The 25,796-nt window shown below is 39.2% G+C and overlaps 2 protein-coding genes across 4 annotated transcripts; one reads left to right on the forward strand and one right to left on the reverse strand.

Annotated features, from left to right (window-relative positions):
* Positions 1 to 1,474: 1,474 nt before the first annotated feature.
* Positions 1,475 to 16,070, forward strand: LOC134671897 (GPI ethanolamine phosphate transferase 2). Of its 2 annotated transcripts, XM_063529755.1 has the most exons (13): positions 1,475 to 1,959; positions 2,299 to 2,485; positions 3,426 to 3,491; positions 5,705 to 5,914; positions 6,804 to 7,007; positions 7,554 to 7,687; positions 7,938 to 8,140; positions 8,435 to 8,625; positions 9,249 to 9,835; positions 10,085 to 10,197; positions 10,456 to 11,081; positions 11,722 to 11,894; positions 12,988 to 16,070. In XM_063529755.1, exons 1-13 carry the CDS (start codon positions 1,802 to 1,804, stop codon positions 13,241 to 13,243), a joined length of 3,108 nt encoding a protein of 1,035 aa, XP_063385825.1. In that variant the 5' UTR covers positions 1,475 to 1,801; the 3' UTR covers positions 13,244 to 16,070. The 2 variants fall into 2 exon arrangements, with proteins under 2 accessions (XP_063385825.1, XP_063385824.1); XM_063529754.1 differs by lacking the exons at positions 1,475 to 1,959; positions 2,299 to 2,485; positions 3,426 to 3,491; positions 5,705 to 5,914 and adding an exon at positions 6,424 to 6,548.
* LOC134671899 (peptidyl-prolyl cis-trans isomerase FKBP8) lies at positions 15,099 to 25,165 on the reverse strand. 2 transcript variants are annotated; one of them, XM_063529758.1, is made up of 8 exons: positions 25,036 to 25,165; positions 24,721 to 24,906; positions 24,430 to 24,576; positions 23,331 to 23,593; positions 20,566 to 20,812; positions 19,886 to 20,161; positions 18,597 to 18,706; positions 15,099 to 17,646 (listed from the first exon to the last, which is right to left on the reverse strand). In XM_063529758.1, the coding sequence occupies exons 2-7, from the start codon at positions 24,904 to 24,906 to the stop codon at positions 18,626 to 18,628; spliced, it is 1,200 nt and encodes a 399-aa protein (XP_063385828.1). In that variant the 5' UTR covers positions 25,036 to 25,165; the 3' UTR covers positions 15,099 to 17,646; positions 18,597 to 18,625. The 2 variants fall into 2 exon arrangements, with proteins under 2 accessions (XP_063385828.1, XP_063385829.1); XM_063529759.1 differs by lacking the exon at positions 25,036 to 25,165 and having other exon boundaries at positions 15,099 to 17,648; positions 18,601 to 18,706; positions 24,721 to 25,029.
* Between the last annotated feature and the right edge of the window lie 631 nt (positions 25,166 to 25,796).

Raw genomic sequence — 25,796 nt, forward strand, 5'->3', positions numbered from 1 at the left:
TCACCTTATACCTATTCGTGACATGTTATTTACCATCCTACATATTGTGACGATATTAGAAATTTAAAGACTTTTCTAGACTCAGGTGGGTTCGTTAAAGTTATTGTATGACATAGAGTCATAGAGAAAACACAGCCATAATTATTAGCTCTAAATACGAAAATAGATGTGACAAAAATATTTATGTGGGAAGAATGCAGATAGTTAGATTCTAGATTCATTTTGTTTACTTCGGATGTTTGACGCCAAGCGCTTACGATTTCGTTGGTTAATCATCAAAGCAAATATAGAATTTAGAATCTAGAGTCGTTATTATGAATTATTAACATATTATTACCTACCTAGTAATTGGTATTAGGTATAAAGAAATAATTAGAGATATAATATTTAAAACTTCCGCTAGTTAATAATTAGAGATGCCACGAATATTCGGCCTATTGGGCCCCTTTGCCGAATATTCAGTATTCGGCTGAATATCTGTTTCATCTTCCTAAAAAGAAAAATTACACAAAAAAAACTAAAAGTTAGAAGGTAGAAGTTCGTTTTTGGGAAACTACAAGTGCAGCGGTCGTGCAATCATGGTGCAAACCAAAGAACCTCTGCGGTTCGTTAGCCGTGTGGTTTACCCCTGACTAGAGCCATATAGGTACTTATTAGGCTATATACTCGTACCATATACAGACCATGCTGCCTCATCATGAATCAATGTTCTTAAGCCCCCTCCAGCTCCAGACTATGCGCGTGAATCGCGGGCGAAGCCGCGAACGCGAGTGTGGAGTCGATTTCGCTGTCTGCGAAAATCGACGCCACACTCGCGTTCGCGGCTTCGCGCCGCGATTCGCGCACGAGTGTGGAGGAGGCTTTAGATTCCGTTCCGTAACCATAGAGAAATATATTTTTCTCCATGCCGTAACTCATTATTTTTAGAGTTCCGTACCCAAAGGGTAAAACGGGACCCTATTACTAAGACTCCGCTGTCCGTCCGTCCGTCCGTCCGTCCGTCCGTCCGTCCATCCGTCTGTCACCAGGCTGTATCTCACGAACCGTGATAGACAGTTGAAATTTTCACAGATGATGTATTTCTGTTGCCGCTATAACAACAAATACTATAAAGTACGGAACCCTCGGTGGGCGAGTCTGACTCGCACTTGTCCGGTTTTTTTAAATAGCGCCATCTAATGAGGTGCTCATGAAAGTCATGAACCGAACACATATAGTACACATACGTAACTTGCCGCGTTGTATATTTGCTTTTCTAACTTTTCTTTCTTGTGCCATAAGGAGAAAGAAATGGTACATGATTGAGGTTTTTTTCTGGTTTGAATACGCGTTAAAAAAGAAAATAAGGACGTTGAAACAAAAAAAATGCAAAAGAAAAAACAATCCAAAAACAAAACGCATACGAAACGTCACTGTCATGTCAGTGTCACTCACCGGTCCGTCACTGTCAGATAAGATGTTTGTCAACGGGGAAAAATAAGAAAATGTTTATCAATTATTATTACCCTAAAACAGCCGCAAAACGTTTTATTACTTTCATTGGACATTCATATCGATCGTGTAGTTATCGGTTCTTGTAAACCACGTGTCATCAACTAATCAAAAGACAACATACTTTTATCATTAGGTTATAAACGGATTACACAAATCGGTTATTCAGCTCGGCACGACTCAATGAGCAGCTGTATCGAAAGTGTAGTAAATGCTTGATTGAGTTACGGAAGGTCTACTGATGATTGATACTGTTTCGGGAAGTAGTTAGTGCTGTGCTTGTGACCGGTAGTCACGGAGATCGGTCATCATGTTATCGTGGGTACAACACCGATGGACCGGCCTGTGCCTGCTAGTGATGGGCCTAGGGGCCCTAATGTTGTTTATGTTCGGTTTCTTCCCGCTGAAGTATCATTCGGGAAATTTGGCGCATATGAATAATTTGCCGAATTTTATTGGTGGAGTCAGGTAAACAAACTACTTGGCTATTCATTTTAATAAATTTTATGTATTTCGTTAAAAGAGATCCAGTTCAAAAAATTGCTTAGATGCCCTTTTTGATGTCTACTGGCATTTTACTCTGCTTTTACTCAATAATATATAAAAAAAAAAACAGTATAATTTTATTTTTAAATAGCGCTTGTATATAAGAGTTTATAGATTTTTTGCTGTCATTATTTTACAGAGCTAAAAATAAATCAAGTGTTTATAAATTAAAGACTAGTAACCACTCAATATTTTTTTTAATAAGGTTTCATTGTATTAAATAGTTTATTACTGCTCTTTCAACATATTCTTCAATTTTAGTATTGACGGGCAAGAAGTATACAACTCGGGAGAGAACACAGTGGTTCTCATGGTCATAGACGGGCTCCGCTACGACTTTGTCACAGAAGAGTACATGCCGTACACCGGACAGCTTCTGAAGAACAAATCTGCTTGTATATATGTATCCGTAGCAGAACCACCTACAGTCACAATGCCCAGGATTAAGGTAATAAATAACCTATATTGGTGTATTTGGAAGGAGATTATGACTCAAGCTTGTATGAGTGAATTTTGAAATTTTAAATACTGAAGGACATTATTTATATTAATTTTATTAGAACTCACTGTGTATCAAACAGTAGATAGTCCTTTAGGAACAAGAATATTTTTTTTTATATTTGAGTAATTGATTTGAGTCCATTGGTCCTCGCTAGATATACAGGCGGCCGTTTGCTCTTTGTTTCAGTAAGAGCTGTATTGGTAGTGGATTGCGGTATCTGTTTAGTGGTTTTGGACAGGACTAGAATTAATTAATAAACTGTTTAACTACTTCTTTGGTTTAATTGTGGCATTGCAACTTTGAATGCTTTGCAGTTATGTTACATCTCTCTGTAACAAAGAATACATAGTACAAGCTTGAGTCATTGAATATTAGATAAAATAATTTAAGAAACATGAAAAAAAATCTTGATACTTTACTGTCAACCTTTACCACAAACATTGTTCAATTACATTACCAAAGAAAACACTTTTATGTGCTGATCAATTACATTACTTTTTGCTGAAATATTACTAATTAAAATTCTTTCAATATTATTTGCAGTCATCTTTAAGGAGCCCTGACACTGAATACCTGCCTATGATAATATCTTTGTTTATAAAAAAAACTATGGGACATTTTATTCATAAATTGACCTAGTCCCACAGCAAGCTCAGTAAGGCTTGTGTTGTGGGTATTAGACAATCATATACACATATAATATAAACACTTAAATACGTAGAAAACAACCAAAAGTCAGGAACAAATATCTGTGATAAATACACAACACAAATTACCAGTATTTAAAACAGGGAGCTCCTGTTCCTGTTTATTAATTAACATTATTATGATGCAGATAACCACATAGTAGCATTGTACATTACTTGTATTTTTTGTGTATGCACAGTCTCCAGAACTTAAGAAGGAAAGGGCACAGTGGAGGCGCACAATAAACTTCTGGCGGGACATATTCGCAAGTGTCACTTTTGTATAATTTCACCGCTTGTTTTTTTTTACCAAAGAAAACACTTTAAGGTGGTCATGTAGGCAGCATATTTGTTTTTTCCTGTTTTGGATTGAAACAGTTGCTTTGAGAGTTGACGGTCTGTGGAGTTGGCTAGTGTTAAAACCATGTTATGAACATGTTATAAAATTTTATGAAATGTAAGTAATTTTAATGAGTATTGATTTAAGAATGATAAGCCTTGAAGTATTTTCTTTGGTTGTGTGCTTAGATGTGTGCTTAGATTATGATTTGCTTTTTTTTTGCATGCTGTTAGTAGTGCTAGTGATAATAATTATTATAAGGTAGTAAAGGAAGTAATAAAATAACATCCTTATTGCATCCTGAATTACATTTTGTCTAGGTTTGCATTCCTAACAACTTTTAATTAGCTGGATAGTCTTTGGTATTTACTATTTATATTTTGACCTTCTTACACCAAGAAGCCTTAGGGCTCATTTAGACGAAGCGAGAACCCGCATGCGAGTTTCATTACATTGCAGATTTTGGTCGGTTGATTGAATTGGGCGTAACCAACAGTCCGCAGTAAGGGGGATGCCTATGTTCAGCAGTGGACGTCTTATGGCTGAGATGATGATGATGATGATGAACAGACCGCAATGTAACTAAAATCGCATGCGAGTTCGCGCGCCGTCTGAATCAGCCCTGCTAATATGATAATTATTGTACATCGACAAACGCCGAATAAAAAACGAAAATAAACAAAGTTTTGTACGGTGCTCTAAAGAAAGTAGCTGGTTAACAAATACTACGAAAAGTTACAAGACTATTACAATACATTATTGAAGATGTCAATTTGGCTAAGCCCCCAGTTCTAGCGTTCGAATTGGCCGATTTCCGTAAGCATTAGAATCACACCTAGTCAGTCAGCTTGCATAAGTGCACGAAGTGTTAGTGTTGCAGTTGCGCTCTTGGCCCAGTAATCGACATGATTGCATTGGTTGCAGTTCACGCATGCGCACACCGACTAATTACCAATCGTTACTGACAAAATTGTTCATTATATTGTGCTACAATTAAACGCATGCGCCTAACCTTTCTACTTCTCGAATGTTCATGGTGCCGTTTACATATATCCTTTAAAATGGAGATGTAGCCCGGTATTATAGTATGTAGGGTGGTATTCCAATAGGGAATATTACGCAAAACTCTGCATAGAGGGCGCCACTACAACTACCCATCACAATCCGGGGGTCTACCGCCACAGAATAAATAATACAGAAGATTCACTCTCTAACAAAACGCGTCTGTTACGATTAGGACAGATATGACCGCTAAGTGGCGACAGCGCTCCAATGTGTATTACACCATTTGGTTCAAATAACAATACCGTACAGTCTTCGAAGGCCGGAAAAATTCTGAAGAGATCTTATTTGTAGAGTCATTAGAGCGTGTCACATATTTTTGCGGCCTTCGAAGAGTAACATATTGTTGCAGGTGACTGTACCATGCATTCGTTTGTTTATTATGCGTGATTTTACAAAACAGACAGGATGTTTTCGTAACGCTGGTTTTGCCGTGCAACAATCTTGCAAGGGGTTTATGTATTCGAAGGCCACGACACGGTTTTTCTTCATGGCCCTTGGGTAAAGCGTACCTGATGATTATTCCATTCCTCATTCAGTAGTTTTATTAGATTAGGCATGTTTCCACCATAACCGGTTGTGAGAGTTTCGTGATTTTCAAAACTGTCATCAGGACACTTATTTCTCTCTGACTCCTATTAAAGCCTGACCAGGAATATATGAGCACACGCCATGTTACGATATTTCATTGGAACAAATTTTTAGTGTTCCGTGCAAAATTTTGTTCACGGAACACTTATGGGATCAGTTCGGTCTTGCAAATCAATTAAATGCGTTTTTTCATACTATTCTGAACTGTCACCCTATACAGAATAACAGCGCCCTCTTGACAAGGATCATATTCATATATTACTGGTCAGGGTTTATGTATATACAAGTTATATTATACAATTTTTTTTGGAAAGAAATTATAGATTGTTAATATATGTAGTTTCGAGTTCTGGCGCGTAACTATAACTTTCTTTTCTTTCCTTTTATGTTTTTTGTTGTTTTACATGTATGTAAAATGTATAATTAATATAATTATTGGTACAATAAAGAATATTATTTACTTACTTACTTCCGTCCATCCCTCAGGCCATGATGACAGGCAGCGTATCGACCTTCGCCGACGTGGCGTTGAACTTCGGCGCGCCGGCCGTCCGCGGCGACAGCGTGTTGCGCGTGGCGGCCGAGAGAGGGCGCCGCTCCGTTATGTACGGAGATGACACCTGGCTCAGACTGTTCCCTGGACTTTGGGCTGAGTCTGATGGGACCACGTCTTTCTACGTCACGGATTATACTGAGGTTAGTAGAATAGTATAATTTTAATTTTTAAACAGAGTATTGCGCGTGGCGGCCGAGAGAGGCCGCCGCTCCGTTATGTACGGAGATGACACTTGGCTCAGACTGTTCCCTGGACTTTGGGCTGAGTCTGATGGGACCACGTCTTTCTACGTCACGGATTATACTGAGGTTAGTAGAATAGTATAAAGTTAATTACTAAACAGATTGTTGGTAGTGGCGGCCGAGAGGGGGCACCACTCCGTTAAGTATGGAGATGACACTTGGCTCAGACTGTTCCCTGAACTTTGGGCTGAGTCTGATGGGACCACGTCTTTCTATGTTACGGATTATACTGAGGTTAGTAGAATAGTATAATTTTAATTATTAAACAGATTGTTGGGAGTGGCGGCCGAGAGAGGGCGCCGCTCCGTTATATAGACTGTTCCCTGGACTTTGGGCTGAGTCTGATGGCACCACGTCTTTTTATATTACGGATTATACTCAGGTTGGTGGAATAGTACAATGTTGGGAGTGGCGGCCGAGAGAGGGCGCCGCACCGTTATGTACCTACATGACACTTGGCTCAGACTTTTCCCTGGACTCTGGGCTGAATCTGATAGCACCACAGTTTTTCTACGTTACGGATTACGCTGAGGTTTGTGTTCAAAAGGAATGTTGCAGGTCCAGTGGTTTTCTATAGAGAGAGACACCACCACCCTAGTCTACTAGTTTGAGAAATTCTAGTCTGAAATTTAAATTAGAGCTAAGTCTAAGGTTATTGCATGCAATCTTGACGTTTTATCTCTAGATTATTAATATTATTATTATCAACTATAGCTAATTTGCAGACACATCACACCCAAAACGGTCCCATGTACACCCAAATCAAAAATTGCACTACTCTTTACAGGTAGACAACAATGTCACCCGGCACTTGGACAAAGTGCTGACACCCGACGACAAGAAGAAGCCAACGTTCGACTTCCTAGTGCTCCACTACTTAGGTCTAGACCATATTGGACACCTAGAGGGCGCTAGGAGCCCTAAGATAAAGCCGAAGCTGCAGGAAATGGACGATGTTGTTAAGAAGATCTTTGAGGCTATGCAGAAATGGGTATGTCAATTTCATGTAATATTTTCTTGTGAGCTTTAGATCTAAGTAGCTACTGCAAAAATCCATATCTAACCCGCTCACAAAATTTCGGAAACAATCAGTTGAGAAATGCGACTTGAAGACAGAAGACAGTCGGACATACGATATTTTGCTCAAAGAAGATGCTTCACGATGGCCCAACTAGAAGTTTTATAGCAAAAATAGCTTTGAAAAAGCCATTATTGCAAAGTTCACTTCTGTGACACCAGAGGGCGCTGTTAACGTTAACGGTCAAACTCAAACGGCTCTCCGTATTTGGGAACATTTCAATGCTTGCTTTTTACATACGTTACCGCTTTTCTCTTAAGTAGGTAGTAATTGTATGTACAGTCAGTGTAAAAATATGAGTGTAGACAACTCACTCAAAAATATGTCCCATAATTCCTAATTCGCTGACATAAGAGCCATGGGACATATTTTTGAGATGATTTGTGCACCCATATTTTTACATGTTTTACACTTGACTGTACTTACGAAAATTATCAAAGTGGTTTCTTTTTCATACAGGACCGGCCGGGCACCCTATTTGTGTGTGGCGACCACGGCATGCGCGACGCGGGCGGACACGGCGGCTCCACGCCCGCCGAGGTGCTGGTGCCTCTGGTCGCGGCTCGCACCGACCCCTACCAGTGCCCGCACCCGTGAGTACTGAGTACAGAGAAAGAAACGCGTTAGACAGAGAGAGGAAGATTCCAAGTGTTGTTTGTATGTGACAGGACATGTGGGCAGGCGCGACACAGTCGGAAACTGGAACCTATAACCATGGGAGTGACGTCACATCTCCAGCACTACTTACTTTCTACTTATTCCCAGCTAGAATGTCTGTGATTTTGTATCAATTTTTTTTTAGCTAGAAGACCTCTAAAACGCTCATAATAATAATTGTTGCAGTGACAGCCATGGTCCGACAGTGGCCCAAGTGGACCTAGCACCGACTATAGCGTGGTTGCTGAACGCGCCGCCTCCAGGCGACAGCACGGGCCGGATCCTACCCGGGCTGCTGCCGGCCGGCATCCTGCAGCGCCTCTACCTGCTGCACATCACCGCGCGGCACAACGCCGATCAGTGCGCCGGCAAGGCTGCTACTGAGACAGGTGCGTTTAAAATCAGCTGGTGGATGTCACAAAAAACGCGTTGTGCGGAGGCGCTTGGGCCTAAGGTTTTTTCGCAGGGTATCGCCTTTCTCCTTCACAAATTTTACATCTAAATCAATTAGACTTATATCGACCGGGATATAAACCGTGATTACTTTCGAGTATTGTTTTCGAGCTCCCACCGCAAATCATGCAAAGCTTCCCATTCCTCCTTATTAAAATTACTCCGAGGAAATCAACCTCCCCTACAACGGCGTCATCCCTTTACTAAATCCATTTTCTCCATTATTCTAGAATTCTACAAACAATTCGAACGTGCCGAGAAACAGTTCGCGCACTACCTCGCCACAGGGGAGAAAAGCGCTGCCAAGATCGCCAAGGAATTCTACGAGGACTCTTTGGAAAAGATGGCCGAGTACCTTACAGAGGCCACTGTTGGGTTCGACTTGTTCGCAATAGGAGTGGGCATCGTTCTACTTTATTGTGTAAGTGTGCAATGCCTAAATAATACCTATGTGAGGTTTTCAACCAAAAGGTACAACATTGTCGGTTGTCGATAAGGTTGATTTCAAATTATAGCTATATGGAAATAGCGCCTTATTGACAACCGACGATAAAGGTGACAGTCCATTTCCAACGACAGCTGCACTACTATTGCGACGTTACTGTCATTCATTTTACTATGGAAATTGACAATCGACATCGACGTGTCGGAGCAGTAGTATAGCTGCGGTCAGAAATAGAACGTTAGCTTAAGTATCCTAGTAACCCTTTAACCTTCTGATTGAAAATTGCACATAATATGTTCATAAACAAGACTGACTAGACGCATATATTTCTGCTTAAATAGCTCGACAAGTTCATTATTACCAAATTTCGCATTTATTCAACGTTAACTGACAAATAACACTCAAGAATTGAAATTATTCCGTACTTCTTGATTGAGGAAATAAATCTCTTTCCAACCGCTAATATTAAAACAAGATTAACCGCTTTACTTATACCTTCAAATATAACATTTAACGTCGTAAATTCCAAAACAGATTGAGATGACGTAATTTATGAATAGCCCCAATATTATCATTCTTATTCGTCTCTATTATTTCAGATCGCAGTATCCCTCGTCTGCATAACCCTCTACTCCCTCCAACCAGAAACCTCCCGCAAGCACAGCGCCCATCGCCTCCACGCCACCTCCACATGGGGCTCAATAATCGCCTTCATCAGCGTCCTAGCAATCACCAACAGCATCCTAGTTCTCTCCTGTTATATCACTGAAACTAAAACACAACTTTGTTCCATGCGAGGCATCTGGCTCGCGATTTTTCTGCTAGTCTCTTGTGTTTTATCCATGTCGTATTGGATCATCAAAACGAGCGTAGAGAAGATTAAAGACTTGTCTTTGTTGAGAGACTTGAACGCCATAGATTATCTACTAATTATAGGTACCCTGTTCCATTCTTGGTCCTTCTTTGGTACCAGTTTTATAGAGGAAGAGCATATGACGTGGTATTTCTTCTGGAACACATTAATGTTCTTCATATTAGTGCGGACGGTGGCGGTGGTTGTTATATACTTGTCGAGAAAACTGAGCGGCGCTACGGAGGTGCAGGAAAAACCTGAACTGGAGCAAAGGATGAGTGCGGTCGGAATTGGGATCGTGCCGAAATGGGTGCTGCTTATTGCTTTACACAGGTGAATATGACAGTTTTATAATAAACACTTTATAGTTACATTAGGAAGGCCTCTGACCTTTCCAGTACCAAAGTAGATAGTCCATCGTTTTACTCGTTTCTCAAAATTAACATAGTAAAATTTTAGCGCTATTTCTTCATAGCACGGGTTGACAACGTCACAATTTCAAAATAAAGCTTTGATTCTCTGTGTACTACTGATTAACTGTAGACCAACTCACCGTACTGTAATGTTCCGTTAATGTTGCAGGTATTTAAGGACAATGAACCAGACAGGAGACCGCTGGCTGTTCCTTCCGGATACAGCGGACTGGTTGAAGGCGCCCGAAAACGCCTTCTATCTCCAAGCACATCTAGTCATTGGTAAGTATTTTACTTAAAACTTACCATAGACATTGAACTTGCAGTCCAGAACTGATCAACAAAATCAAATGATTATGATGGTTTTCGTGGATGATTGATGAACGAGTGACACCAATACTCATTTCTAATATTAATCTAAAGAAACATCAATGTATCTATGGGTATATTTAAGCAAAATTTACGATTATCACATAATTATTCTAAATTGATTATAAATGAATAGCAAAGAGAATTTACTGGGGTATATTTTCCTTCTAGGAACCGTAGCAACTTTAGGAATATGCCTCTACAACCTCCGGCACACCAACAACCTCGGCCACCTCCACACAATCTTCACAACAGCCGCCGCCCTATGCATATTCTGCTACCGCATAGCCACCGACTCTCTTGACACGCCCTTCGAAGACATTAAATCCTGGGACACGGTCCATATAGTCAATGTCTTCTGGTTTATATTAATCGCCCAATTCGTATTCGAATTTCTAACCTACGTCGGTGTATTCAAAAATTGCGGCGTCAACCCAGCCACCCGTAACACTGTAAGCAGCAACCGATTCGACTACAATAAATCTAAAGCGAAAACCGAGGACTATTTCTACGAACCCATGATAGAAGAACCTTGGAACTTAGAAGAAGTGAAGCTGAATCTGGCTCGTTCGATGTCGCACCTTATGCTGAACGACTTAATGTTGATAATCGCTCTGCTGATGCGGCCGCATAATGTGATAATGGTGCCGAGTGTGTACGTAACTTGTGTGTTGACGTCGAAGTGTATGGACCATAAGTTGCTGGATTCGAGATCGGGGAGGAATACGGAGGTGGTGGATATTTTGAGCCGGACGCTGGTGCACGTTTGGATTGGGTGTCTTTTCTTCTTTTACCAGGTTAGTCTTTCATGTGTTTTACGTTAGTTGGAATACCTGCATACAGACATCTTTTTTGCTCAATTGTTTAATAGTCACTTATCGGTTTTACTCAATTGGTTGCCTAATACTAATACTTGATCGTAATGATCGTAAAAGTCATTCAAGCACCATGCAACTTTTCGGGGATTTGTAAATGTCGATCTTATTCTGTATTTGGATGGATGCAAAATCAAAATTTAAATTATTAATTTAAACACGAGAAATGAGAAACTAAATTCAATTATACCTACATAGATTTAAAACTTCAAGGTAATTATTTGGCTGGTAAAATTAGACCCCTGTGTCTGTGTCTCCCGGTGTTAAACTACATAAGTAAAAAATATCATAAAATAAGAATAGTGTAAAATAAAATAAAAACGAGTGTTTTGCCTAAAACCATTGTTATTTTGGGATTATATTTAAACTAAAACAAAATAAGTATGAAATTGTAATAACCGATTTATAGATGGTCAAGCAAATCTTGTCAGAAATCAGCGTCAGAAAAAGGCGCGAAATTCAAATTTTCTATGAGACGATATCCCTTCGCGCCTACTATTTTCAAATTTGCCGCCTTTTTCTACTGACAAGATCTGCTTGACCAACTTTATATGTATTACAGGGCAACTCCAACAGCCTAGCGTCAGTAGACCTAGGGTCCGGCTACGTGGGGCTGCGCTCGTACTGCGCGGTGCGCGTGGCGCTGCGCATGGGCATCCACGCCTACGCCGGGCCCGCGCTCGCCGGCGCCGCGCTCTACTGCCGGCTGGCGGCCGAGGCCAGCAGCTGGAGGCAGTGAGTGTCACAGGCCGATTAGTTCCAGAGTTGGACCGCAAGATGGCAGACCCTACAATGCCGCCAGGGATCTTACTTGAACACAAGGGGTGGAACCTGCTTATTGACTTGAAGTGTTAATGTCAAGTTCAAGTTTTTTAATTAACCCTTTAAGAATAAGAATTATTTATTGCCATACTTACAAGAAAACAAAGACGATAAAAACAAAAAATTCACATGTTGAACCAGCAACAATGAAATTAACATAGATTGACATTAATCGTTCTTATGTTATAAAACTTACACATAAACAACCAATAGTGTGACAATAGGGATGGACTCAGCATTTGCTGTGTTACAGACTAGCTGTCACAGCGCTGGTTTTCAGTTCACCCCTACTTTATCGGCTAAGGCATATATATTTCCCACATACGGCACTTCAAATATGTGTTCTATTTTCGATAAATAAGACTGACATTCGATTGTCATTTTTGAAATGTCAGCCTGGTAAAGGGTTAAGCCACAAAGCGACTGACCGACTGTAACGCGCTCGGATTCTGTATGATGCAGTAGTTTCATACAGTGTGATCAATGTGTCATGCATGCCAGTCATGTGTCCCTAAAAATGTTCATCTGAGTCAACCTCTATGAAATATTATAAAACGCTTCATCTTGATTATTCGTAACCATGCGCTCAGCAACATACGCGTTAAACGAATTTGCGCCTTATGCCTTATTATCAACTAGAACCTTGTACGCTAATCAGTAAGGCAAATTTTAGGTAGCTGGAATTTAGACTCTTACCAAGCGAACAAAAAGGAAACATATCCTCCTAAGGCCCAGTCATACAAATGCAAAATGCCAAATTTGCCATAGAAATTTGAACCTACAATGTAAGAAATAGAGTTGATTTTGCGTTGTTCAAAAATTTAACGAAACAAAGCAAAAGCAATTTTGTTCCAATCGAATATGATTTAAATTTCATTGAACTGAATAAGTACTATAGCTAGGACCTTGGGACTTAGGAGGATATAAATCAAGAATCAGCATTTATCTAACTTTTAATTTTCTTTCCTTGCCAATTCTGGACGCTTAACGCAAACTTTTGTTGCAGATACCTCCAAACAGTATGGCGAGCGACCAACATATTCGCCCTCCAACGAGTATACTCCGTAGCCGTATACTGCGTAGTAGCCACCGTGTTCCGACACCATCTATTCGTCTGGACGGTCTTCTCGCCAAAGCTGCTTTACGACTTCGTGGCCATGACCTTCACTATACAAGCTTTAGTTACCATAGCCGAGATAATAGGTCTAACGCACTTGACTAGTTGGATAGCGCAAGCGTTTGTGAGTAAGTCGAGACTGTGATATATTAGAATAGTTAGCGTTTTCTTATTCCAGTATTTATGTAGAGTGTTTTTTTATTTGGCAACCGGTTTCCCAGTACTGAAACTGAAAAAGATGTACAGATATCGACCGTAATGCCTTAATATTACGGTTGAAACGTGTCCATGCACTTTTGAACGCCAGTTTACCTAATATACTAAAGAAAATGTGACCAAGTCAGGTGGCCAATGGATTGCCAGTTGCTTCAGTGTTACGTTGTAGGTAGATATTTCTCTTTCATAGGAGCCATTGTGAGTCTGACTATGAATTTATTTTGCGTTCTTGTAAAATTTTACTTAGCCCGTTTCCAGGCATAGTACGATTTATTGACCACATACGCGCCAATAGAATTTTCAACTTTACCATTCAGAATATTCAGATTAAAGTTTCAAATTCGATTGCAATTTCGGGAAATGTGACTTGGCTTCAAATAAATCGTCAAAGCTGGATTCATTGGAATCATAGACTAGGAATCCTCTAGACCGAGTTTAGAGCAATTATTTCATGCAACCGATGATGCCAAAAATGCGGGGGTGCGCGGAACGAGGTGAGCGAAGTCCCGTGCCGTGATTGGTCCGTTAAAAGACACGGACGTCACACAAAGACACTTTCGACTCGAACATGGAGTAAAATTACCGTATGCGTGGCAGAGATGTCTTGTCTGTGATTGGAATAAATATATTTAGATTTTTTGGGAAAACCTTGTAGATTGTTGCGGCCTGGAAATGGGTTAAAACCAAATTTTAATTTACAAATTTGTATTGTATGGCGGTATAGATTTAATTAGAACTAGTCGTGCTAGAATGTTACAATACTGTATTGACAATATTAACATAAAACGGGCTGAACTATAATGACTTACGGTCGCGGTTGACATAATTATCTACCGCGTCTAGAAAAACGTGTCCTAGATATATATAAATGTATTATTTGACCATATTCAATGACGTTTCGGAATTATGACGTTAATTTATAAAAAAAAAGTTTAACATTGTATGAAATGACTTCTTAGAATATTGAATTAAATCAAAAGGGGACGAAGTTGCGTAGCACTCCAATAAGCAATGTAAATTTGTCGTTGACTATACCTGACGTACACATATATTATTATTTAATATCTGGAAGACCGAGCTTTGCTCGGAAAACATATAAAAACTCAAAAATGCGCGTTTACCCAGAGATAAGACCTAGCTAGATCGACTTTCCGCCCCCGAAAACCCCCATATAGCAAATTTCATCGAAATCGTTAGAGCCGTTTCCGAGATCGCCGAAATATATATACATTTTTTTTTAATAGCCTATATTGTGTCCCACTGCTGGGCAAAGGCCTATAAATAAATAAATAAGTAAACAAGGATTGCTCGTTTAAACTTTAAAGGTATTAGATAGATAGATTATATATGACATGACCTACCGACACTATGTCAGGGCCAAATTGAATCACGTCATGCCTTAGTTGACATAAATGGTTCAATAACAATTGAAAAAGTCCCAAAGCATTCCGATGTAACATCAGTGTGTATCTTTTTTTTTTAAGTCACGAAAGTTTATTTTTTATTTCTAGTCACGATACTTCAATGAGTTGATGTTATGTTATGATATGTAACAAATGTGAAAAAAACTAGCTAGAGTCGCTACTCTTACAAAAACAAAAAAATATATACGAAATATTTATTTAGAAATATATTTCAAAATCGTACGTTAGATGTTAGAATGACGTTAGTGTCAAGGTTGAATTCCAAGGTGGCGTCTCTTACTTCAAGAAAAACTTAATTAAGAATTTAATTACTTTCTAACATCTTACGTACTCTAACACGTATGTAAATAAAAGAAAAAGTGTCTTCAACAACGTTTATTAGTGTTTAATCGAACAATGTTTTTATTTATTTTTTTAAACGTGGGGCGTTATAGACCCTTACACCAAACCATTGTCCTAAGTTAAAATAAATCTAATTTACTACGTCACATGTTGCTATAATGATATTCTGATATGATATCAGAGTATTTATAGTCAATGTGATGTAAAAGGGCGAGGTACTTCCCATTTGTTCTATAGAATTGAAATTCTTACACCTTCAGTGCATTAACATAAGCTTAATTTAGTAGCAAAAGTTGAATTGAAAGAAATGCCGGTGGACAAAGATTCCTTCAAGTTAAATGCATTTTTGGTTTACGTACAGTCAGCAGCAGAAGTTGCTAAACGGGTGAGGTATTCAAAATGACCTTGACACGCTCTTATTCTCTTAACAATAAAGTCGCGTCAAGATCATTTTGAACACCTGACCCGCTTAGGAACATCTGCTGTTGCTTGTACGCTGGACGTTGCCGACTAACTGAGTACATATTTATTCAAATATTTTTAGGCATGAGAAGTGTACATTCTATAAAACAAGTGGGAAGTAAATATTCTCGAAGTTGGAGACATTTGAATATGAAGGCTTATTGATACTACTAGATATAATTATAAATATTAATTTGCCTTTTCATTCAGTAAGCATTTCAGTGTCCACAATTCGAGAATTCCACTTTAATTAAATAATCGTCATGTTCACAGTGAAATCACATTTATATTGCGTGTTTAGACCAATTATTTAAGTTCTACTTTGTATCAATACGATTGAAGTATTAATATCGATAATTGTCTACTTTGCGTATATACCCATGATTTTACGTCTATAAAAATAATGATCGCCCTCCATTTTCTTTATTTCAATTTTATAACCAATTTAAGCATCTATAATATAATGTTAATAGAACAAAAATGCAGAAATTAAAGCACCAATGATTTGAAAGTAAATAATTAATAAAATATATAGTTTAACTTTTATTAACCAACCCTGATAGTCAGCTTTTTCAATGGTTATTGTGGAATGCGATTTATAAATCTGTCCTTATACTAGTAAAGTAGATATCGAAAAATATTTTTAAATGTTTATTACACGGTTTCGATAGATATTTATTCTTATATTACATTCTACATCTCCAATTTTGGCACTACACAAACAAAAACAACTATGAGACAAATACAGGTTTATACAAAATATATACATATTGAAATATTTGAAATTTCGACATAAATGCACAATCGAAAGACAATTAAAAGCAGAGACCAGTAAATAATAAAAACATACAAACTTGCATTCCTCAAAAAGTAACTTATCTGATGGTTTTTAAGTATACAAAATACATAGGGCTTTATCCTTATTTCTGAGGAACATAACTTTATATGAGAGTCACACTTTATTTATTAGTCTCTGTTTGTAAGTAAGCTAGCGCAGCCTGGCGATCGCATCACAGAGTGTATGTTAACTCTAATTAACCTAACCTTTCCACCCATTTTACATAAAGTACAAGTGTCTACCCTAAAATATCCGTGTTACATATAACGAGAACAGTGACAAGTCAGCAATCGGTTTAGTGAAAAGAGCAAGTTTCGGCAGCCAAATGGATAGTGAAAATTTTGTAGTTAAATCGGCTTCGACTCGTCTACAATTTCATTGTGATTATGTGATCTATAGATATATAGACACATACAAATAAATAATTGAAATCGTAGACGATTTAAGGCCTGTGCACACCGGCTGCGTGTGCGTGACGTTCACGTGCGCGTGCGGCGTTGTAGTATACAGATCCATATGAGAGATGGCATACCGCTTGCGTGACGTGTGCGTGTGCGGATCCAACATTTTAGCGCACGTCACGCACACGCAAGCCGGTGTGGCTCGGCCTTTAGGGTTTCCCCACATAATATTATGTTGCCGCGGAATCGGCAAAATCCGATAGGAAAAAGCTTTATGTCTGTGCAATAAGAGCGAAAAAGTCGTCGTTCGGCTCGGCCGGCGCGTCGACGGCTTTTTCGCTCTTATTGCGCGGACATAAAGCTTTTTCCTATCGGATTTTGACGAATGCACGTTGATATATCTAGGGAGACGGGAAACCCTTGAGCTCTAAGTACGAAATTGTCGAAATGATCAGAATAAACCGATGAGTTATGTACAGTCGACGTCAAAGATATGTTTACATTTTTCGCCTTATTACAAAGGAGTAAGGTGCAAAACTGTAAACATATCTTTGACGTCGACTGCACATCTACAGATAATTAAGAGAAGTCTATTTCGTCACTGTACTCGTTACGTGCAATAGATGCATTAGTGCATACTCAGATTCAAATCTGAAGCTTTTTAACAAAATTGTAATAAAAAATATCATGTAAAAAATACAAAATAGGCAATGTAAAATTGCATTTTCAAAGGATTTAAGTAGCATAATATTTAATTGCTCGATATGAAGCTCGCTGCCTTAAGCGTGACGAACAAGCGTATATAATGATATGAACTGTACGTAGCCGACCTTCCCCATCCAACCGCCTCATTGGAATATCAATTCTCTGAAAAAAAAGTATATTTTTTTTAAATATTGTTGATACTTTTGTTTATTTTTTTATTTATGGGCAGTGCTTAAAAGGCCCTGTTTGGGCTTGTTATGAATATGAGTAGTAATAGTGAGTTGAAATATTAACCCAAAAGCTGTCACTCGGACGCCACGTCACCGGAGTGACAAAACTGAAATTGAACTTTATGCATATGCACGTAGGTCTACGTTGTTCTGTGGTCTGTGACAGATTAATCAGTCTCTGGCGTTGGACCAACAAATCCAACAATGCGGATATCTCCGTCATTGGCGTCCAAAAGGTCAGAGAGCTGCCTTTTAAGAAAGCCTGACACTGCACCTTAAAATGACTGTCGTCGATTTTTCCTCTAAACTGGTCATACACGGTGTAACATGGGGAAACCGAATAATTTTAACAGCGTATTCCTGATCATATTTAGAGACAAAAATGTCCTATAAACTTTTTTGAAATTCGCCTAGTTTCAGAGATAATATTAATAAAAAAAAAGTTTAGTTAGTTTTTATTGTTACATAGTGTAAAAGGCCTTTTTGATTGTGATGTTGCTGCTATGGGACGTAGTCTATCCTTATTGATAGATGTCAAAAAGTGACAAGTAACACTTAGCAAAAAGTAGGTTTTACAAAAAAAAATGTAAAAATCAATTTTAAGTAACAAGTTTACCAATAACATTTATTTTTTATGTACTGTAAATACATTAAAAAAATTGAAAAAACAAAACAAAAAAAAATTTTTTTTTTCATAAATTTACCTAAACTCATATTACATTTTTTTCTTTCTTTTGACCTCAGAAATGCGTGGTTAAAATTATTCGGTTACCTCATGTTACACCGTGTATAAGAATGAAGTGACCATTATGTTATTGTGTTACTTGTTGTTTTATTTTTTCGTCACGAATAAACGCTCTCTATTCTATTCTAAGTACACTTACAGCTCAACCCACTGCAGCATGGTCATCAATGTCCCTGCATCTTGTACCGGTACACCAGCACGCTAGCCACGCCCACCAGCAGGCTCAGCAGGCCCCACATCAGCATCTGTGCCGACGGAAAATTCACAACAATTAGTCAAAGACTATCAACTAACCCCCCTTATTCATAAACGCGCTACAAACCACAATTCGCTAATAATCGCTTGTTGATTAGGCCTGTAAAGATTTATAGATTTATGAATATTAAGGGGGTAGGTAATTGTATTGGCTGATCGAAGTTTTTTACGGATGGCGCCAGCATAGGTGTGAGAAAAAGACGCTGCCATGTGTGTCTTTGTTTGCTAAAGCCATTGGCTAAAAATCTTGGAATTCAACTGAAAGTCTTAAGTGCTAATTCTATCATGGATCTCAGTACCCAGCTTGGCTTTAGGGCCACCGCCCTCCACTAGCGTCTCCCGAGCGTCAGCGTCTGGTCAACTCTATGGCTGCTGCTGCTCGACTCAACGTTAGCGCAAATGCAAAACTGCAAAAATGCAAAGACGCTCAAAAGACGCTAACGTGGGGCGGCCTTTAGATTACCTGGTTTTTCATCAGGGCTGCTCTTTTGCGTTCGCATGACCAACAGCGACAGCCTTAGCCGGCGGGCGTTCAAACAACCAGTAGGCCAAGCACATGACTGGCGCGACAGTATCTCGCGGCGAGATAGACTACCCGTCTTTTTCTAATTATGTTAATAAAAGAGGGACTGGTAGTAAATCTCGCCGCGAGATACCGCCACGCCAATCATGTTCTAGCCCGGCAGTCCCTCGTAGCCCTCTGTTCACATGCTAGTGCATACACTCTAGCATGTTGCACCCGCCGACACATTTAGAGCCTGCGCGCACTGCGATTAAAATTTTTGCGACACGATTTTAGAATCGCGCTGTAATACATATTTTTTGTCGCATGTACGCGCACCAACATATAAACAGATACGTTGCATTTCTGCGACAAAATTATTGCACGACAAAAAATCGTAGCGCCTGGCCTTAGGCGTGACCGTAAACACAGAATCGGAGCACGGACTCCTTTTGTGTGTTGTCCTTTTGTCTTGTTTTGTGTTTTGTGTGTTGTTTGTTTGTTTTGTTTTGTTGTGTTTTATTTGTTTTTTGTGTTATTATTTATTTATTATTTTATTTTATTTATTTGGAGAACCAACAGCTATGACAATACCATAGAAATTATAGTGGATACAGAAAGCCAATTATAGGAACTCACAGGTTGTTTTTTGTTTTGTCTTACCTACCTTAGCTTTCGATGGTTTCTTATCCGGCGTCCCTTTAGGTGCTTGCGTGCCTAACATCCTCTTAGCCAGCCGGCGCTCCACCGAGCGGTCCCTGGTGGCCCTCTGTTCACAGCGGTGGAGTTCCTTCCTCGCTCCGGCGTCGTCGGGTGCTGCGGCCGCCGCCGCCCGGGCCGCATCTAGGGCTTCGGAGTTACGGCCCATGGCGGATAGGATGCGCGATTTGCGGTATAAAGCTTTCGCGTTTTGTGGTTGGCAGGATAGCACGCGGGTCACTGCCTGAAAAATGTAGACAATAGGTTATGAAACATATCATACTGAAAATATCTGAGAAAAGTAGTTATGGATTTCTAACGTAGTATAGTCCGTTTTTTTTCGGGTTTTAATTTAATACGACCTGGAAATTAGAATAGGTCGGAACTCATAGTACCATCAAAGAGAATTTGAAATAAGAGTTACTGTCATGGTAAATTATGTAGCTGGAGTACATTTACTGCCATCTTTCGACAGAAGATTAAAATTGTTAGAACGCCATTTGACTTTCATCATTATTCTTTCACTGATATGTGTAACTTGTTAAATAAGTATGAATATTAACGCCATCTACTCGAGAGTAGGCCAAAGGCAATATTTTCGAGCGATGGCGCCATAACCTTTGGCTTTGGCCTACAGCACAGACGTACCTGCAGCGCCGCCTCGTACACGCCGGCCTTGAGCTGCGCGGCGGCCATGTTGTTGTGCACGCGCAGGCGCTCCTCCAGCAGCGCGCGCAGCTCGTCGGAGGTGGGCGCGAGCTCGCCGGTGGGTGTGGGCTCGGTGATGCCGCCCTCCGCCTCGTCCAGCACGTCCAGCGCGCGCCGGTACAGCTGCACGGCCAGCTGCGCCTCGCCCCGCCCGTACCACCAGTTGCCGCGCGCGCGGCGGCGAGTTCTAACAACAATAACAAGTCATAAATACAAGACATGATAGAGACCTATTTATATACTTAGCTTCGCTGTGACACTAAAGCAGTTTGTGCGGAGTCTAAAAATATTTAGGACAAGGCAAAATGTTTTACAAATATCTGTGAAACAAAACCAAAGTCACGTCTTCATGTTATCCCAATGCTACAATTACGAAATGCAATGCAAACGAGTAAACATCAGAAGAAAAGTGAGAGGTAAGTACGTAAAGTACTGCAAAATATGGAAGCCGCCGTTTTGGCAGCCGAAGTAGATGGCGCTATACAGCGTCATAACTTTTTTTGTAACTGTGTTATTAAAAGTGTGCGCTAGAAGCCTAAGTTACATTAAACATAAGTGGTATAGACTATACAGACATGTCCTTTAAGCATTGCAAACAATTATATTGTTATCATGTCCGCCGCGTCCATCTATGACACGATCTCATCAGCATAGATAACATACAATACACAGATTGCACAACAATTATATGCCACTGACTGCTACAATCACGAAATGATATTTGCATATTATTATTGCAGATTCTAATCTTTGCTGCCTCACCATCATCATTTTAAAGAGTTAAATAACTCATAAAATTGTCACGTGGATAAAGCCATCCATAATATTCCTGCAGGTCAGGCTTTATCAGAGGTACCTCACATAAACATTGATAACAGTAGCCTTGATCTAGTATTTTGGAGCATATTATGGGACATTTGTTTCCGTTGTGCCAACAATGTGTGCTAATTTTATAACATGATAAGATTGATATGTTTAAAAACAGATGTTAACCATTTTCAGAGCCAAGCGCCCCATATCCAATACAAAATTAACCCACCTGGCGGGTTCTTGGCAGTGAATGTGTTAAAACGAGTAACTTAATTATGCATATGATACATTCCACTTTCGATCCTTATATATAAAACACTTTTCTGAAAACCGCATCAAAATCGGTTCAGCCAAACGCGAGATAATCGCTGACAAACATACACACATACATACAAACATACGGGTCAAACAGAAAACCTATTTTTTAAGGTGGTTAACTAGAAAAGGGTCTGCAAATGGGCTTATTTTTTTTTTCATCAGAGAAGACCAGACCACAAACATAGTAATACTCATAGACCAGGGGTCGGAACCCCGCGGTTTGCGAGTCATGCGGCTCGAACGATTGTGATTATTCAAATTACTCAAAAAATTAAAACTACTCAAAGCAACATTTGCTGCACTTTGAGACTCCTACAGACTGCGACTTCTAGTCAGATTAGTGAAAAGACTCTTAAAAGTTTGCTGACGCCTGCCATAGTTTTGATACCAAAAATAAAAACCGGGCAAGTCGGACTCGCGCACGAAGGGTACCATAATGCAAAAAAAGGCAAAAAAAGAACGCTCACCCATCCAAGTACTCACCCCGCCCGACGTTGCTTAACTTCGGTCAAAAATCACGTTTGTTGTATGGGAGCCCCACTTAAATCTTTATTTTATTGTTTTTAGTATTTGTTGTTATAGTGGCAACAGAAATACATCATCTGTGAAAATTTCAACTGTCTAGCTATCACGGTTCGTGAGATACAGACGGACGGACGGACGGACAGCAGAGTCTTAGCAATAGGGTCCCGCTTTACCCTTTGGGTACGGAACCCTAATCAACAGCATTTGTTGTCCACGTATCTTTAGGCATACGTCAAGGTGCAAGACGTCGGATACGTCATTACCAAACTTAAATATAGCTGGGCGGGACATGTTGCCAGGCAGAGTGACGGCAGGTGGGCCAAAATGTTAACGGAATGGTGGCCGCTTACAGACGAAAGGAGTGCCTGGCGTCCGTTGGCTCTTTGGGTGAACGACATTCGGAAGATTGCGGTCGCTTCTGGATGAGGTTGACTCGGGACAGGGATAAGTGGCGTACTCAAAGAGAGGCCTATGCTCACCAGTATGATGATGATGATGATGGTGATGATGACGATGATCATGATGATGATGATGATGACGATATGTGCATGTTTACCTAATCCGTAACATAGTTACCTACCTAATTCACTTAACTAACCTAGGAATGAGGTCAACACGACAAATATATTCACACATCGAAATACGTGAGTCATACATACATTCAAATTACCCTTGATTTGTTCTGTATCAAAATAAACAACTTTAACGGTGTAACGTCATTGGTGACGTGATATTTGTTATTGTATGTGTGTTGTCTTTAGATCCAAAATAAAACGATACCAGACATACTCAATTAAATTTGTCTTGCCTATGGAAGTTCTATATTAGGTTTATCTTATGTTAGCTTTGGTCATACGAACGCGGATCCGCCGTGTGAGTGAGACAGCACTATGAACATAGCGATGTCCCGTTTACCCACCGCCGCGGAACGCGTATCCGCGTCTGTGTCACTGAATACATTGGCATAGTAATATTTGACAAACAGTCTATTTAATCATAGACTCACCCAATTTCTATTCTCTCAGCAATGGGCAATTTAATCATAGACTCACCCAATTTCCATTCTCTCGGCAATGGGCAAGGTTTCATGTTCAGGTTCTTCGCTCCAATCATGCAGTTCCAATCGAGCCTCCAACCACGTTTCCGGACCGATCACCGGGCCCTCATAATTTACCGGAGTGCTCTCCCCGACCAAACCTTGGTTTTCACCAGGCTTCAGTCCTACGTCTCCGTACGCAAATCGAGGTGCTATTTGAAGAAGGCACTCTTCCCCTTTGTACATAAGTGTGAGTGCTAAGTCCAATCCTTGTAGGATCTAGAAAGATGGAATCTAATTAGCATACATTTTCTAATAAGATGCAATGTTCCTTCATCCTTTATATAATCTGCTTACATAATGTTTACTGGGGCACCTGACATTGTGTAATGGTGCAAAAGTACAAATTTGGTAAAAAAATCTTGAAACATTTAAACAGTATAAGTATTTTTTATTTTGTTGTTATTTTTTTCCTCAGGTTTTGATAAAATGTAGTGGATAGATATAGTTGCCTATTCTGTTCTGTACAAAAAAAGAGCAATTTCTCTGAATATCCTAAAAAAATCTTTCTCTTAGTTATGGAAACATATGGTTTTTACCCAAATCTAACAAAAAAAATCATTTTTTTTTTATTGTTTTGAACATTTAGCAAAATGTTCAATAAAATAAAATATTATTTCATTTATATACATGATATTCTAAATTAAGACTAATTCTAATTACTAATGCCAACAGCATCTAGACAGTAAGGCTACATGTCCAGATATTATCAAAATGTCAGATAAGGATAAGATAATAGTTATTGTTAGAAAGTAAAATTATTACTCTATTGCTTTTTGTTATCACTACACCTTATAAAACAAAGTCCCCCACCGCATCTGTCTGTATGTTCATGATAAACTCAAAAACTACTGAACAGATTTTCATGCAACTTTCACCTATCAAGAGTGATTGTTGAGGAAGGTTGAGTTGTTTATGATTTGTTAAGGTTTTGCGTAATCCATGCAAAGACAGGGCAGGTCGCTAGCTCGCTAGTAGTAAATAATTTGAAACATATTGTACTTTCTAAGTAGCACAAACATGTGGTATAAGTAGGTTTTTTTTATGGTTATTACCTCATTATCTCCCAGATAAATTTTAACATGATCCCTCTTCTCAAAAATGTCTCCACTGCCGCCTCGGATCTTGAGCTCATAGCTTATCCGACATATATCACTTCTGTGTGGTCTTAGGCCTTCTGATTCATCTCCAGGCTTTAAAATCTACAATAAACAGACCAGTTATTAATTGACAAGGTGAACATCATGGTCCATAGAATATTTATTTACTAATCCAGCAAGTCAAGGACCACCTACACAATACATAAATTTAATGTTAATAAATTCAAACGAAATGACATTTCTAACCTTTTTAAGTAGGGCACCTGATCCGAGCACATCCTGCCACTCGTCAGTTTTGTTCTCTATGGGTTTCTCGGTCTCCGCTGCTGCGGCCTCGGCTAGTTTCGCCTCCTCTATCTCATGAGCTGTTGCCAGATCCTCAAAGGAACTGCTCTCCGACTGGTTCACCAAGGCATTATCTTCTTCGCTCATCTTAAAAACAATCACAATCTACGCACTTCTTCGCATACGTAAGTGTTTATCAATAGAAATCAACAGTCACGATTAACATGTCATGTTTTATGATTCAATTCGGTGAAAAAACATTTAATAAACACTCACCTTTTAATTAACACTATAATTTGAATAAACAAAATGATGTGCTCTAATGAAAATATGACAAATCAACTTTTTTGGATTCTTTTCTCAACTTTTTTTTATGAATGAAATCTGCGAATTTGAAGTGAATGATATGATAGTATAGATCAAAGAGTAAAGTAAGTATAATAGGTAAAGAGAGCCCTCTTGAAGCATTTTATGGAAACTCATTTGAAAGCGCCATCTCTGATTCTCCCCGGAAACTAAGTATGTATGTGTGCGTGTACAACTACATATGCATCCATACGTGTACTTTTGTCCCACATAATATTAGGTCTACTTGGTCGGTTTAAAAGTCCATTTTTTTATTGGTTTCTTGTAACAAATAACTGTATTGTTTACAAGAAGTCAAACAAAAAATTTACTTGTAAACCGCCCAAGTAGACCTAATATTATGTAGAAAAGGTTTTAAAGAGTGGAATGAATATAACAGAAACATAATAGTAAGTAATAGTAAAGTATTTTATTGCCTTCAATTTGGTATATACAGATAGTACCTATTAATAGCAGGAATCTACCGCTTGCAGCTTCTGACTCTATATCCATTGTCTAAGCAGGTACCTCCATAATATGCGCTCCAGTTCCTCCCACGACGTGTCTTTAGCGGAATCAAGACGCACGATTTTTTTTGCAGAATGTCATAGTACATGTTTGTCGTCACCAAAATTAAAATTGCACTATTATAGTTTCGAACTTATACACAGGTCCTTTTCATCGCTATTTGC

The sequence above is a fragment of the Cydia fagiglandana genome, chromosome 16 (assembly GCF_963556715.1).
Source record: "Cydia fagiglandana chromosome 16, ilCydFagi1.1, whole genome shotgun sequence".
Classification (NCBI taxonomy): Eukaryota; Metazoa; Arthropoda; class Insecta; order Lepidoptera; family Tortricidae; genus Cydia; species Cydia fagiglandana.